Source organism: Schistocerca nitens, chromosome 1 (assembly GCF_023898315.1).
Source record: "Schistocerca nitens isolate TAMUIC-IGC-003100 chromosome 1, iqSchNite1.1, whole genome shotgun sequence".
NCBI classification, from domain to species: domain Eukaryota; kingdom Metazoa; phylum Arthropoda; class Insecta; order Orthoptera; family Acrididae; genus Schistocerca; species Schistocerca nitens.
Genome location: NC_064614.1, coordinates 789,158,494 through 789,175,916, shown reverse-complemented (window position 1 = coordinate 789,175,916; position 17,423 = coordinate 789,158,494). Strand labels below are relative to the sequence as shown.

The window sequence follows — 17,423 nt, the reverse complement described above, 5'->3', positions numbered from 1 at the left end:
AAAGGTATAAATTGTGTTTTGATGGGCGGAAAAATGTAAATTTTTAAAGGAAAAACTTTTTTTTAAAAAAACATTTTCGTGCAACAGTTGTTACATGATATACTATACATAAAAATTGACACCTTCATGATATGAATAAAACTTATGCCTACTGGCGCATTAGTAAAACAAATAAAGTGTCCTCTTTATAAGCAGACGGTTTCGAAAAGCAATCATTTGCAACTAATGACGAAACGTTCAAAATAATTTCATTAAGTTTCATATGCCCGATAAAATAGCATGAAGCAACAGCAGCAATAACCTAAGCTGGGCCTGGTTTGGTTTGGTTTGTCTTGTCTTTCGTTCATGTATGTCATACTACAGCTGCATTGCGGGGAAGTGACAAGTTTGCAGTTCAGCAGCTACAACGATCGTAGTTACGCGGAGCGCCGCAGCAAGTGAGTGGCGCTAGGAGGCGATGTCAGCTGGCAGGAACGCGTAGCAGACGACAGTCGTGCTGGTGCAGCAGAGGCGTGCGTAAGGTGGTGTGGGTGCTTTGGCTGCAAACGTCAGTATGGTGTGAAGTGCTCGTGACAGCTGCAGAAATATCTGTTGATAGTGTGTGTGGTTGCAGTGTAAATGCGACGTGGTCTATCTTGATGCCTTTTTAAAAAGTTAACGATTCGTTATGAACTCGCCAAAGCTGGCCGACAAAATTCCGAGAGCTCAGGCGAAGCGATCAAAGCAACAGTCATCGCAGATCGAGCATAGTGAGGGGGAGGCGGAATTGTCACCGGTAAGACTGCCAAATTAATTTGCTATCAATGGTTTGGCTTAGTTGGCATAGCAGTTATTTCTTACATCATTTTAAAGCAGAGAAACTATACATATGATTCTTGCTGTTCTCAGTGTATGTTTTGTTAAAAACACAATTTCAGAAATAACCATAGGTGCTAGTTCGTGGTATCAGGAGGTTGAGGAGTAATGCTTTGTCAGTGGCGGTCGTCCGTTGCTTCGTTACTGAAGATTTTGTTGACACTACACTTACTATCCAAAAAGTGTTCTGTGGTGTATAAATTAGAACGAAATTTTAGGTATTATGATTGTGTACCACGCAATGTCAGTGCTCCTCCAGATTTTCAGCGACTGCAGTGAAACGCAGTTGTTTCCCAGTCAACAGAATAATTCCATGCAAGCAAGAATCGGCGACCGATCAACGTCAGTGTGTGCGTACATCTTTAATGAGATACACAGTCGGGCTGTCCTGCGGATAAAGCACACGACCAAGAGGTACGGTCAGCGGAAGCTCTGTCCAGGTTGTGCCGCCGCCTTTTATGGTAGCCTGGAAGTGCGTAGAGGCTCTCACTGGAATACTGAGTAGCTGAGTGCCCACCCCTTGGTCACGGATGCGGACGCCGAGCGTCTGCCTACGATGTCCACGTATTGCATTTCACATCCTTTATAACTGCCATCAGAAGGTGCACCATTACTGTCACGTTTTTGTCTGCACGTAAGCAACTCATTGAATGGTTTCAGACCTTTAGCGAGTTACACCGCTGAGTTTGCGCTGAACAAATGATCTCGTAGCTTTATTGAGATCTTGGTTTCATATCGTCTTGGCAAAGGCTCGTTAATGCTGCGGGTTACCGTAGTCTTTGTGGGCGCGATGGGTTTACGGTTGTGTCTCTCAACAATTCGCCATGTTGATACGTTCCCTGTACGTGACAGGCCCGTGCGTCAGTGGCGTTTGCACCCCTACGTTAACTTCGCGACCCACACGGAAAATCGATGCCGCGGAGCAACAGCATGGGCGCAGCTCACGCGCAGTGTGGCCGTCTTTCTTCCGAGAATTAGCTGTCTCCCTCGCTATACATTGTCATGTTCCACAAATCTTCAAGGACTGTGACTGCGGATGTTTCTTCTCCTAATAACGTGCTAAACTGTGTTTGCCAGTTCCTACCAATATGTTTCAATGTAGTATATGATATGATGATACTTATTTTTTCTTGTTTCCTTTATACCCTCTTGCGCCAACTTTTATTTGATGTAAAAAATATGACGACGACTTGAACGGACCGCTAATTTAAAAACAGCATATGGAAACTGCAGAAAATCTCATTACTCCGCATATTCACCGAAAAGCCGGCGAAGACTCTTGGCCAAAGATATGTTTACCAGTTGTAAAAATATTAATGTACTCGAAGCAAGGGGATACGATAACATCCACTGGAACTGAATCTCTAACTACTACTTTACCTCTAATATTTCTGACACTTTATAATACAGCCATCACCGCAAGTACACAGTACTGTCTTCAACATGCTTAAAATAACTCAGATGGACAATGATGGCGGAGGACGTTGGTCGTGGTGTATTCAAAGGGACGATTCCGGTGTTCGTGATTTCTCAGAAATCGCGAAATTTCTGAATCGGGTTGATTGGCGGGGTTGCGAAGCCCCGCTCATCTCACATACGCGTCCAGTGAGCTGTGTACAGATGAAGCTCTTTTTCGTGTTTCATCAGGTCAAAAAGTTCAACACCACCGCATCCCTCTTGGTACATATTTACGCAGAGCACCGGGTGACTAGTGTTGCTATAAGCAGACGCTTGAGACGCACGAAGTACGTCGTTCAATCTATTTAAGGCCGATTTCGAGCTGCGCTGTATTGCAACATAACGCATTAGCACTCTGCGCTATGGACTTCATGCAGCTTCCTAATTTTGTCCCGTCGACACATTCGGAAATGCTAGTGCACGTTTTCTGGATGGCATTACTACTGTGTACATTGATCGAAGTATCATTATGTCTCACCGAACTGTAATATGAAACAAGTTTGAAGATGACGCAGTTTTCACACGCTGCTGAGATAAAATTTGACCTTAATGGTATCTTGGTAGTTCCCGTTTTTTCCCCCTTCATTGTAAGGTGTATTTGTTGGTGTACTACAGAGTGTCTGGAGAAAGCACTCTACATATTAATTTTGTTGTTGTTGGTGGTGGTGGTTGTTGTTGTTGTTGTTGTTGTTGTTGGTGGTGGTGGTGGTGGTCGTCGTCGTCGTCCTGCTCCACAGCCATTTTAGTCACCAACATTCTAGCGTTTTATGCAGAACTTAGTTTGACTAATCACAAAGCGATTTCACGTAGAAGTGATTGCGTGGATCCTCTGTAAATTTTGGTTAGTCGTTTCCATAAAAATACTGTATTTCACTCGTCGTAACTTACTACGTCGTTTCTTTAGTTGTAATATAGAAATCCATATTTCACCGTCGCTGATGTTTTACACGTTAAACATAGCAGCATCAAGTTGTATGTGTAACGAACCGTAGGAGAGCGTGGGGTCGACGTATCAACCCACAAGTTTACCTGTAACTTTTGTATTTGCCCTTTGCATCTGCATGAAATTTTTCAGATTGTGTCAACGCTGTGTTGATCTCGGTGTTCACGAAGTGCTAAACTCCGGTGTATCCTCCTTCTGTCCAAAGTTTCTCCGAAGGCATTTACAGCTTTTTACTCTTTAAAAATTTTGAGTGGCTCTTAGTACGGCCGCACGTGAAAATCCTTCTCTTAATTGTATAAGTGTAAAATGAAGTCTCATTTAGCTTTTCTTTACTGTTTTCGTTGTGTCGCTTATTTTACATCGATATGCCTACTTAAAGAGGTTGTCAGTTTTCTGTTCCTTTGCTATATAAATCAGACGTTCATTGTTTTGAGTTCCGTTGCTTCATGATTGATTATGGGAAAACCGGAAAAGAGAGGCAAAGCGTTTGAGAAGTGGTGCTACAGAAGGATGTTGAAAATAATTGGAGTGATAAGATAAGAAATGAGGGTGTCCCTAGAATCGGCGAAAAAATGAACATATGGAAAAAGGTGACAAGTGACAAGAAGAAGGGACGGGCTGATAGGACATATTTTAAGACATCAGGGAATAACTCCTATGTTTTTAGAGGAAGCTGTAAAAGGTAAAAACTGTAGGGGAATACAGAGATTTGAATACATCCAACAAATAATTGAGGATATAGGCTCCAAGTTCTACTCTGAGAGGAAGCGGTTGCACAAGAGAATAATTCGTGGCGGACCGCATCAAACCAGTCAAAAGACTGATGACTCAAGATGGTTAATATTAGCTTCTTTGGAGCCTAGGCACTGCTAAGAACTGTGCCAATGCTGAAGACAGAGGAAGATTGAGCGTGTATTCCCGTTTTAACGGGCTGTTCTCTACCACCAATAATGATGTTTATAGTGTCGCCAGTTTCACTTCGATCCCCTTTTCAAAAGAACTTTTCAGTGCTCCGCAGAGCATAAACCCGAACATCCTGGTCATGTCTACAGTCGATACTGGGATTCTCCTGTCACTCACAGTTTCTTTCACGTCTAGCAATAATATGTACGTCTGAAAAATGCCAAGTTTCCCATCGTTCCGAATCCACGTTAAATCGGTGGTGTCGAATAACTTACTGTGAAAGATAGGGCAACGGTCAGAGGAATGCCAGGGCATTCTATCTCTATGAGGACCATGCCCAGTGAAGCACTGGGGTGTTCAAACCGACCTATTAAGGGCAGCTGTATCCTATAGCACAAGATGAGTGCTCGCGTCGGAATCTCCCGTATACCATGGCTACTGAAAAAGTCGGTTCCGTAAACACGTGCGCCATCCACAAGTGATTCTTTTATTTTATTGGTGGTGGTAAACCAGTTACAGGGTGACAGTTACTGAACTACACGAAAAAAGACGTAAATTAGTTACAAACTACGGCGTGCACACACTTTGTTCAACATGTAACGGTCACTACAGATATTCGGATTTAGGTTATGATATGTTCGATATGCCTGCCGTCATTGGCGATGATGTGGCGCAGGCGAATAGCGAATTCAGTTCAGCAATGGTTTTGGTGTTATTGCTGTATACCTTGTCTTTAATACAGCCCCACAAAAATGAGTCGGATATGTTCAGATTCGGAGAATATGCCGGCCAGTCGAGGCCAATGCCAGCGGCCTCTGGGTACCCCAGAGCCAGAATGCGGTCCACGGGTGGAGCTCCGTCTTGCATGAACCACATCTTGTTGAAATCAGGGTGACTTTGGATAATGGGGATGAAATCATCTTCCAAAACCTTCACGTAGCACTTGGTAGTCACCGCGGCATCAAGGAATATTGCATAGATTATTCCGTGACTGGACACTACATACCACAAAGACACCCACAGAGAGTGAAGAGTCTCCTCGATCGCGTAATATGGATTCTCAGTTCCCCAAATGCGCCAATTTTGCTTATTAACGAAACGACCCTATATAATTCAAATGTCCCGCCTTTCTTAACTACTAATTTCGATGCATTCTACAGTATTCTTCCACAGTTTCGCTGGTCGATCAAAATTGTATTAGTCTTTGTACCTTTCACAAAAAAATTGTTAATCACACGGGAAAGTATCTGGATTTTTCGTTTATTGTTAAAAAAGAATAAATCATAAATATAACCTTTTTTAAGAATTAGCAGGATTTACTTTCGTCAAATGGATGTTATGTACGTAACAAGGCATCTACATGATTACTCTGATATTCACAATAAAGTGCCTGGCAGAGGGTTCAATGAACCACCTGTCTGTGTCTTTACCATTCCACTCTCGAAAAGGCGCGCGGAAAAAATGAGCACTTAAATTTTTCTGTGCGAGCCCTGATTTCTCTCGTTTTATCGTGATGATAATTTCTCCCTATGTAGGTGGGTGCCATCAGAATGTTTTCGCAATCGGAGGAGAAAACTGGTTCAAATGGCTCTGAGCACTATGGGACTTAACTTCTGAGGTCATCAGTCCCCTAGAACTACTTAAACCTAACTAACCTAAGGACATCACACACATCCATGCCCGAGGCAGGATTCGAACCTGAGACCGTGGCGGTCGCGCGGATCCAGACTGTAGAACCTACAACCGATCGGCCACCTCGGCCGGCTAGAAAACTGGTGATTGAAATTTCATGAGAAGATCCAGTCGCAACGAAAAACGCCTTTGTTTTGTTGATTGCCACTGCAATTCACGTATCATGTCTGTGGCACTATCTCCCCTATTTCGCGATAATACAAAACGAGCTGCCCTTCTTTGCACTTTTTCGATATGCGTGTCACCTGATGCGCATCCCACACCGCACAACAATACTCCAGAATAAGGCGGACAAGCGTGGTGTAAGCAGTCTCTTTAATAGACCTGTTGCACCTTCTGAGTGTTAGTTAACATAAGTGCATGCAGAGCAATAAGCAGACATTGAAGAAACATCGGAATTACACTTCAGCATGTGACGCTCTTAAGCAGATTCTATCACCTTTTCAAACGCATTTTATGCTATTGTTAACTCACACCCTTACTACAGCATACCACTAAAATTGATTGCCGATAATTGATCCTTTGTTAGAGGATATACCTCTGTTGCAATTTGTGTGGTTATGGAGTTGCCGAGCGTCATTCGCGTAGAGAACAGTAATATAGGAGAAGGATAGTGAATAGTTGCCAACATACGGCCGCCTGCGGTTGCAGTAGTTTTATTCATAAGTGGATCACCTTTACAAGGATACTGGACATGACATGGTATTACAATTTAAGAAATAAAAAGATTCATATACAAAGGTATTTACTTACTGAAAGGTCTCGTTCGACAAGAATGGGACAGGTAGTCAGTCGTGGCCTTATAGTAGGAACCATTCCAACATTTGCCTGAAGTAGTTTAGAGAGACCCCGGAAAACCTAAGTCAGGATTTCCGGATGGAGGTGAGAGTCTCCATACTCCAGAATGCAAGGCCAATCTGTTTAAAATGGCAGATTTATTCGGCTCATTTCTAGTGCACAACACTGTTCTGCAAAGAAATTATTAAACAATTTAAAAAGCTAATACTATTGTTCATTTGTACAAGAAGTACGCACTGCGATGAGTCGCAATGGAATGGCTCTAAGCACTATGGGACTTAACATCTGAGGTCATCAGTCCCCTAGACTTAGAACTACTTAAACCTAACTGACCTAAGGACATCACACGCATCCATGCCCGAGGCAGGATTCAAACCTGCGACCGTAGAAGCAGCGCGGTTCCGGACTGAAGCGCCTCGAACCGCTCGGCTACAGCGGCCGACGATGAGTCACAATGAAATATTGATTTCCTTAGCGTTCCATTTGTATTCCAAGAAAATTTTGCCTAACATGTACGTGCTGCAAAACACTTAGTGAAAATCTGCGGATTTCTTAGTTTTCCGCATCACTATGAAATGCCATAATTCACAAAATAGCATTTGTCACTACAGAATATATAGTAGAAGGTTGTTGTTGTTGTTGTCTTCAGTCCTGAGACTGGTTTGATGCAGCTCTCCATGCTACTCTATCCTGTGCAAGCTTCTTCATCTCCCAGTACCTACTGCAACCTACATCCTTCTGAATCTGCTTAGTGTATTTATCTCTTGGTCTCCCTCTACGATTTTTACCCTCCACGCTGCCCTCCAATACTAAATTGGTGATGCCTCAGAACATGTCCTATCAACCGATCCCTTCTTCTGGTCAAGTTGGGCCACAAACTTCTCTTCTCCCCAATCCTATTCAATACTTCCTCATTAGTTATGTGATCTACCCATCTAATCTTCAGCATTCTTCTGTAGCACCACATTTAGAAAGCTTCTATTCTCTTCTTGTCCAAACTATTTATCGTCCATGTTTCACTTCCATACATGGCTACACTTCATACAAATACTTTCAGAAACGACTTCCTGACATTTAAATCTATACTCGATGTTAACAAATTTCTCTTCTTCAGAAACGCTTTCCTTGCCATTGCCAGTCTACATTTTATATCCTCTCTACTTCGACCATCATCAGTTATTTTGCTCCCCAAATAGCAAAACTCCTTTACTACTTTAAGTGTCTCATTTCCTAATCTAATTCCCTGAGCATCACCCGACTTAATTCGACTACATTCCATTATCCTTTGCTTTTGTTGATGTTCATCTTATATCCTCCTTTCAAGACGCTATCCATTGCATTCAACTGCTCTTCCAAGTCCTTTGCTGTCTCTGACAGAATTACAATGTCATCGGCGAACCTCAAAGTTTTTATTTCTTCTCCATGGATTTTAATACCTACACCGAATTTTTCTTTTGTTTCCTTTACTGCTTGCTCAATATACAGATTGAATAACATCGGGGAGAGGCTACAACCCTGTCTTACTCCCTTCCCAACAACTGCTTCCCTTTCATGTCCCTCGACTCTTATAACTGCCATCTGGTTTCTGTACCCCTGCCACCTTTAGAATTTGAAAGAGAGTATTCCAGTCAACATTGTCAAAAGCTTTCTCTAAGTCTACAAATGCTAGAAACGTAGGTTTGCCTTTCCTTAATCTTCCTTCTAAGATAAGTCGTAAGGTCAGTATTGCCTCACGTGTTCCAGTATTTCTACGGAATCCAAACTGATCTTCCCCGAGGTCGGCTTCTACTAGTTTTTCCATTCGTCTGTAAAGAATTCGTGTTAGTATTTTGCAGCTGTGGCTTATTAAACTGATTGTTCGGTAATTTTCACATCTGTCAACACCTGCTTTCTTTGGGATTGGAATTATTATATTCTTCTTGAAGTCTGAGGGTATTTCGCCTGTTTCATACATCTTGCTCACCAGATGATAGAGTTTTGTCTGGACTGGCTCTCCCAAGGCCGTCAGTAGTTCCACTGGAATGTTGTCTACTCCGGGGGCCTTGTTTCGACTCAGGTCTTTCAGTGCTCTGTCAAACTCTTCACGCCGTATCATATCGCCCAATTCATCTTCACCTACATCCTCTTCCATTTCCATAATATTGTCCTCAAGTACATCGCCCTTGTATAGACCCTCTATATAATCCTTCCACCTTTCTGCTTTCCCTTCTTTGCTTAGAACTGGGTTTCCATCTGAGTTCTTGATATTCATACAAGTGGTTCTCCTTTCTCCAAAGGTCTCTTTAATTTTCCTGTAGGCAGTATCTATCTTACCCCTGGTGAGATAAGCCTCTACATCTTTACATTTGTCCTCTAGCCATCCCTGCTTAGCCATTTTGCACTTCCTGTCGATCTCATTTTTGAGACGCTTGTATTCCTTTTTGCCTGCTTCATTTACTGCATTTTTATATTTTCTCCTTTCATCAATTAAATTCAATATTTTTTCTGTTACCCAAGGATTTCTACTAGCCCTCGTCTTTTTACCTACTTGATCCTCTGCTGCCTTCACTACTTCATCCCTCAAAGCTACCCATTCTTCTTCTACTGTATTTCTTTCCCCCATTCCTGTCAATTGTTCCCTTATGCTCTCCCTGAAACTCTGCACAACCTCTGGTTCTTTCAGTTTATCCAGGTCCCATCTCCTTAAGTTCCCAACTTTTTGCAGTTTCTTCAGTTTTAATCTACAGGTCATAACCAATAGATTGTGGTCAGAGTCCACATCTGCCCCTGGAAATGTCTTACAATTTAAAACCTGGTTCCTAAATCTCTGTCTCACCATTATATAATCTATCTGATACCTTTTAGTATCTCCAGGGTTCTTCCATGTATACAACCTTCTTTTATGATTCTTAAAGCAAGTGTTAGCTATGATTAAGTTGTGCTCTGTGCAAAATTCTACCAGGCGGCTTCCTCTTTCATTTCTTAGCCCCAATCCATATTCACCTACTACGTTTCCTTCTCTCCCTTTTCCTACTACCGAATTCCAGTCGCCCATGACTATTAAATTTTCGTCACCCTTCACTATCTGAATAATTTCTTTTATTTCGTCATACATTTCTTGAATTTCTTCGTCATCTGCAGAGGTAGTTGGCATATAAACTTGTACTGCTGTAGTAGGTGTGGGCTTCGTATCTATCTTGGCCACAATAATGCGTTCACTATGCTGTTTGTAGTATCTTACCCGCATTCCTATTTTCCTATTCATTATTAAACCTACTCCTGCATTACCCCTAATTGATTTTGTGTTTATAACCCTGTAGTCACCTGACCAAAAGTCTTGTTCCTCCTGCCACCGAACTTCACTAATTCCCACTATATCTAACTTTAACCTATCCGTTTCCCTTTTTAAATTTTCTAACCTACCTGCCGGATTAAGTGATCTGACATTCCACGCTCCGATCCGTAGAACGCCAGTTTTCTTTCTCCTGATAACGACAACCTCTTGAGTAGTCCCCGCCCGGAGATCCGAATGGGGGACTATTTTACCTCCGGAATATTTTACCCAAGAGGACGCCATCATCATTTAACCATACAGTAAAGCTGCATGCCCTCGGGAAAAATTACGGCCGTAGTTTCCCCTTGCTTTCAGCCGTTCGCAGTACCAGCACAGCAAGGCCGTTTTGGTTATTGTTACAAGGCCAGATCAGTCAATCATCCAGACTGTTGCCCTTGCAACTACTGAAAAGGCTGCTGCCCCTCTTCAGGAACCACACGTTTGTCTGGCCTCTCAACAGATACCCCTCCGTTGTGGTTGCACCTACGGTACGGCTATCTGTATCGCTGAGGCACGCAAGCCTCCCCACCAACGACAAGGTCCATGGTTCATGGGGGGAAGTAGTAGAAGGTAGTAAAGGTAAAATAGCAGTACTGTGTATTAAAGAACAGACACGCGCAAACGCGCTTCTCCGAGAAAACAGTTCGAAATATTCATTACGCAACTCCCCCGTACTTTTAAAACTACCGGGTGGAATGGCAGAATGATTAATATTCTGGGTTCGTATGTAGAAAGAGTGCTGTTTAAATTCCCGTCCGGTTAAACTTAATTTTTCCGCGGTTCTCCTTATTTTCTTCTGGCGGATGCCACGTTGGTTGTTCAGACAGGCCATAGATAGTTCGCTATATATGCCTGCCTTTCGCCTCTGAAGAAGCTGCCCGTCTCTAATGACCTCGATGTGATGAGATGTTAAACAGTCACCTTTCTCCCCACCTACGCCATCCCACGAGCCCGCAGAAATCTGGCACTATGTGATGAACTGTCCAAGTTGCGTACATCTGCTAAGAAAACTTTTTTCACGAGATAATTTCCTCAGCGTCACGTTGCTTGCAGCGTGTAACGTCTATTCATTTGCAATCTTGAAACTTCCTCGCAAATTAACACTATGTGCCGGAGGGGGCACAAACCCGGAACTTTGCCTTTAGCACTTTATGGTGTTGCCGCGCGGAGTGGCCGCGCGGTTAAAGGCGCAATGTCACTGATGGCGCCGTCCCTCCCGCCAGAGGTTCGAGCCCTCCCACGAGCATGGGTGTGTGTGTTGTTCTTACCCCTAAGTTAGTGTGTAAGACTAGGGACCGATGACCTCAGCAGTTTGGTCCCTTCACACGCACGGTTTATGCTCTTAGCGATTTAGTTATCAAGACACAACCCACGATCCTCCTTCACAGCTTTACCTCCGCCAGCGCCTCTCACCTAATTTCTCAACTCCACAGGAGTTCTCCCGCATACTATACGCGACTATCGATCCTGAAACAAAGGATATTTTAATCGGACAGGAAGATTCGAAACAACAAACTCTATGCTGCAGACTGAAAGATTCATTCTGGATGTCTAATCTTGTTGTTACGGTAACTGTCGCACAAAGACACTCCTACAGCGTGCGCGCGGTTGTTGACTAATAGCTGACTGTGTATTAATGATAAGCATGTCATTTCAAAACGAAATTGACTCAGATTCGAGACAGAGGTTTCGTGAACCTCTCCGTCATGCCTGAATCCTACCACTGACTTAGTTTCGGGGATTTTCACGATCACATCGCATGTCTGAGACATAGACGGCGCGTAGAACTGCTAATGCATTATTTCCTGTTTTCAGCCGGCCCCGTGTTTTCACTGAGCTTTCAGCGCTAGTAACAGCATGCCTTTGACAGCATTCAGTTGGCATTACCTATATTCATATTTGTCCTACAGTTGGAAGAGAGAACTGTGCGTTTCGATTAGTCCCTGTCATTCACACACATTTGCTAACTTGACCAATGCGTCCTTAGTTTTTACTTATTTGTTTAATTCGTTGGCTTTTGGGTCGTGCCCATATAGCCATCTCAACAGTGGAATGTCAGTTATGACGATACGAACGCAAGGACAACACAACACCCATTCCCTGAGCGGAGAAAAATCTCCGACCCGGCCGGAAATCGAACCCGCGCCCCTGTGCTTAGCAAGTCGCAGTGCTGACCGCGCAGTTACCGAGGCGGACCGCGCGTCCTTAGTTACGTATTTGGAGACGGCGTTCACTCAGGATCGTATCTTAGGAGTATGAAAAAGATAATTACTGTAAATACTATGACTACAACTTAATTCTGCATTACAGGAATTTGCCACTTTAACGTCATGCTGTTAGAAGCTGTTGAGGCAGGAAAAAATACACTATCTGTTCAAAAGTATCCGAATAGCAGAGTGTAATGCAACTACGTGTCACTAGAGGCGGACCAGCCAATACAAAAGGAGGGGTGGAATGTTGTGTTGTTACACCGGAATTTGGCGTCAGAAGAGCACGGCGACTTCGAACATGGACATGTCATTGGATGACACCAGAGTAACTCATGCATCAGGTACATTTAAAGTCTTCTAAAGTTGTCCAAGTCGACTGTTAGCGAAGTGATTGTGGGAATGGAAACGTGAAGAAACAACCACTGCTAAACCAAGATCAGGCTTAATTCATGCAGGACTACTGGCGGACAGGGAGCATCGAATATTGCGGAGGGTGGTTGTAAAAAAATCGCATGAAATCAGCGGAAGAAATCACTCGAGCTACCAGCAACCTACCTACCACAGTGGCTATGCGTAGGGAGTTAAAAAGAATGGGGTACGATGGTCGAGCAGCTACTAAAAAGCTGCGCAGTTTTGTAGTAAGTGTAAAGCGATGCCTGAGGTGGTGTAAAGAGCGGATCCAATGGACAGTGGAAGCATGGAAACGAGCAATTTGAAACGATGTATCACGCCATGCCATTGGCAATCCGACGGAGGGGTTTAGGTGTGGCTAATGTCTGGACAACGTTACCTGCCGTATTGCGTAGTGCCAAAAGTGAAATATGGAAGAGATCGTGTTACGGTGTGGTCCCCTCGTTACGCTTAAGAAACCGCTAAATGTGGAAGGATAGGAACACATTTTAAAGCTTTGTGTACTCTTTACAGAAGAGGAACATTCGGAGACGATGACTGTTATAAAACAGGGCCTGTGAGGCAATGGTTTGTGGACAATAACGTCTCCCAGAGCCTCGACATGAACCCAATGGAACACCTTTGCGATGAGTTAGAACGTTGACCGCTCCAGATCCCAGTGTCCAAGATCAGTTCCTTCTCTGTTTTCGGCTCTTGAGGATGAATGGGCTTCCACCTCTACACAGACACTAAGACACCTCATTGAAAGTGTCCCCAGCAGAGTTCAGGTCGTCATAAAGTATCAGTAGGTGTCTGGATACTTTCGATCAGATAGTGCTTATTGGGCGCGAGCGGTAGTTGCAAAATGTAGCCCCCTCCAGAACAGAGCCCCGGATACGTGCCAGTCGCTCTGCTGGGATGTTACCCGACATAGTGTTCGGCGTGTGGCGTTACGTCACTCGGCGCTCATTACGACAAAGCGGGCCGCGGTAGGGCGAAAGCCAGTGCCGTGCGAAGAGTCCAGGCTGCTGGCTGTCGCCTTTCTGTTCCCCACGGCACTCTGCGCGTTTCCTTCCTGTGCCGCTTCGCGATTTCACCCGCCACGGTTGCGGCACGCGTTGGCTGCCTTACAAAGTGACAACACACTGTGCTCTGCTTCCGCAACGTCTTACACAGGCGCTGCCCTGTCAGAAACACTGGTCCTTTTTACTGCGTTCATCCACGCCAGAGATTCCGTTTCCCTTGCATAAAAAGGGTAAGGAATGCTGATCTCAACCCGAAGGTTGGTATGAACATCGAAACGTTTAAATAGGTACGGTCCTAAATGAAATTATCACTGTGCAACGGAGTGTGGGCTGTTATGAAACTTTCTGGCAGATTAAAACTGTGTGCCGGACCGGGAATTCATAGGAATGCACACCTCGCTGCAGAGTGAAAATTTCATTTTGGGAACACCTCTCCAGACTGTGGTTATATTATTTCTTTCAGCAGTGCTAGACCTGCAAGTTTGCAGGAGAACTTCTGCGATGTTTGGAAGGTAGGAGACGAGGTACTGACGGATGTAAAGTTGTGAGGGGGTTCGTGAGTCATACGTTGGTAGCTCAGTTGTAGAGCGCTTACCACCGAAAAGCAAATATCCCGAGTTCGAGTCTCGGTCCGGCACACAGTTTTAATCTGCAAGGAAGTTTCAGGTACGGTACTACTGTCGCTGCCATGGTAATGAATTTCTCTCAGGCAAATGCAGGGTATTTCGAGGGAGATAGTAAATATATTTAGGAGTTGGTAGTAAAGACTAATTCGAATAAAACGTCCCATGGGAAGATCAGTTTGAATTCCGAATAAATGTAGGAACACGCAAGTCCATACAAACACTACGATGTGTCTTAGCAGATAGACTGAAGAAAGGCAAACTTACGCTCGTGGCACTTGCACATTTAGAGAAAGCTTTTCACAGTGTCGACAGGAGTACGCTCTTTGAAATTCTGTAGGCAGCAGGGTAGAAATACAGAGAGCAAAGGGTTATTTACAACTTGTGCAGAAACTAGATTGCAGTTATAAGAGTTGAAGGACATGAAGGTGAAGCAGTGGTTGAGAAGGTAGTGAGACGGGGTTGTTATTCAATCTGCATATTGATCAGTATGTAAAGAAAAACAAGGAGAAATTTGAAAAGGGAATTAAAACTGAGGAAGAAGAAATAAAAACTAGAGGAGCGTTCAATGAGAAATTCAACACAATTTTTTCTCGATCAGTTTCGGTAGAAAAAACGATTAATTTGTTGTGGAACATCGTGGAAAAAATGGTTCAAATGGCTCTGAGCACTATGGGACTCAACAGCTGTGGTCATAAGTCCCCTAGAACTTAGAACTACTTAAACCTAACTAACCTAAGGACATCACACACATCCATGCCCGAGGCAGGATTCGAACCTGCGACGTAGCAGTCGCGCGGTTCCTGACTGAGCGCCTAGAACCGCTAGACCATCGCGGCCGGCCATCGTGGAATATTCCCGCTTCAGAGCCTATAGTTTCATGAAGTTACGATATGTGTCGGTGCTATGCGTAGCCTTCAAAATGGGTCCTGTATTGAAGGTGCGTTCCAAGCAGAGAGCTCTCATTGAGCTTCTTTTAACAGAAAACCAGACCATCGCAGACGTTCGTAGGCGGTTGCAGTATGTCTGCGGAGACCTAGCAGTGAACAAAAGCACGGTGAGTCATTCGGCAAGGCGACTGTCATCATCACAACAAGGTAGCGCAAACCTGTCTAGTCTCCCGCGCCGGCCGGCCACACAGCTATGCTTCCTGCGATACTACAACGTGCGGACAATCTCATTCGAAGTGACAGACGGATCACAAACAAACACCTCTGGTGGTAGTGCTGACACACTCGTCCCCCAGTAGCGGTACTCAAAGCTGCGTGCCCATTGGCTTCCTCGCCGCCTAAGATAAGACCATTAAGAGCAAAGAACGACCATCTGTGCGGAATTGCGTGCGTGTTACGAGGCTAGTCGTGATAATTTTTTCTAGAACATTGTCATCACTTCGAACCGGAAACAAAACTACAATCCATGGAGTGGCGTCACATCGTTTCTCCTCCGGCCTCAGCCGGGAAAAGTCATGGCGACGGTTTTCTGTGACTCTGAAGGGTTTATTCTGTTTCATGTCCTCCCTCGTAATGCAATGATCAACTCGGAAGTGTATTGTGCTACCCTCAGGACACTGAAGAAACGACTTCAGCGTTTTCGTCGCCACAAATGAAACTTCTCCTTCTCCATGACAAGCAAAGGCCTCACACAAGTCTGCGTACCCGAGAGAAGCCAACAAAACTTCATTGCACTGTTCTTTCACATCTACTCTACAACCCACATATCTCATCTTCCGACTTCCATTCTGTTTTGTCCAATAAAACATGCACATCGCTGCACGGGAGGGGGGGGGGGCGGGGAGGGGGGCTTTATTGACGTAGCAACACGATGGCTCCGACATCGACTAATAGAGCGGTACCACGTGGGCATAGAGGACCTCCCAGTAAGATGGCGCAAGGCCACCGCACTGAACGGAAATTATGTTGAAAAATAGGGTTTTGAAGCCAAAAGAATGGAGAACAATATGGTGTGTTGGAATGCTGAATAAAACAAACTTGCTTCCAGAAAGAAAAATATGTTGCATTACTTATTGAACAGCCAGCCGGAGTGGCCGAGCGGTTCTAGGCGCTTGTCTGGAAACGCGCGACCGCTATGGTCGCAGGTTCGAATCCTGCCTCGGGCATGGATGTGTGTGATGTCCTTAGGTTAGTTAGGTTTAAGTAGTTCTAAGTTCTAGGGGACTGATGACCTCAGATGTTAAGTCCCATAGTGCTCAGAGCCATTTGAACTTATTGAACAGCCATCGTATGAGGTTTGCTGATGACATTGTAATTGTCAGAGGTACTAGAAGGCTTGGAAGAGCAGTTGAATTAAATGGATAGTGTCTTGAAAAGAGGGTATAAGATGAACATTAACTACAAGTGAAACAACGATAGTGGAATCTAGTTAAATTAAATCAAGAGATGCAGAAGGAATTAGATAAGGAAATGAGAAAGTAAATTTAGTAGATGAGTTTTGCTATTTGGATAGCAAGTTAACTGATGATGGCCAAAGTAGAGAAAGTATAAGATGCAGACTGGCTATAGCACTAAAGGCATTTATGAAAAGAGGAAAATAAATTTAAATATCCGGAAATCTTTTCTGAGGGTATTTGTGTGAAGTGTAACCTTCTGTGGTGTGAAACGTGGACGATAGACAGTACAGACGAAAGGCGAAATGAAGCTTTCAGACTTGGACCGGCCACGGCGTGGCAGACTTGAGGAGTACAGCGCGCGCGGGCCAAAGGCCCAGCCTGTCACACGGCTATACTCGGTCCATCTCGGAAGACCCGGAATAGCCTGATGATGAGGATGACGATAACGATGATGATGTTGGTTTGTAGAGCGCTCAACATCGTGGTCATCAGTGCCCGTACAAGTTCCCAATTTTTCCATTTCCAGTCTCGCCACGGCTCGAATGATGATAACAACACAAACACCCAGTCCCCGGCCGGAGAAAATCCCCGACTCGGCCGGGAATCGAACCCGGTATCCCGTGATCCACAGGCAGCAACGCTAGCCACTATACCGCGAGCTGCGGACGGGAACAGCGTGACAGTTCATTCAGCATTGCGGTGCGGCGTCTTGTGTTCGGCACGACTCTCCGAGTTCAGCAGAATCGTGGTGTCAGCGCTGTTTACCGTCCACAGCTTGTTCTTGGCACGAAGGACGTCCACAGGTCGAGTGGCTGTTTGCACAAAAAGAAGCAGTCTAGCGATCTATCGTCACAGTCCAGAAATAA

General features: G+C 44.4%; 1 protein-coding gene across 8 annotated transcripts in view; it reads left to right on the top strand.

Annotated features, from left to right (window-relative positions):
- Nucleotides 1–504: 504 nt before the first annotated feature.
- LOC126262041 (la-related protein Larp4B-like) overlaps nt 505–17,423 on the top strand; it is a 504,153-nt gene continuing 487,234 nt past the window's right edge. For 6 of the 8 annotated variants that reach the window (XM_049958589.1, XM_049958591.1, XM_049958588.1 and 3 more), the window contains exon 1: nt 505–775. In XM_049958589.1, coding sequence (XP_049814546.1) covers nt 668–775 — 108 coding nt within the window. In that variant the 5' untranslated portion in view covers nt 505–667. The remainder of the gene's footprint in view (nt 776–17,423) is intronic. The other 2 variants (XM_049958594.1, XM_049958592.1) reach the window with 2 other exon arrangements.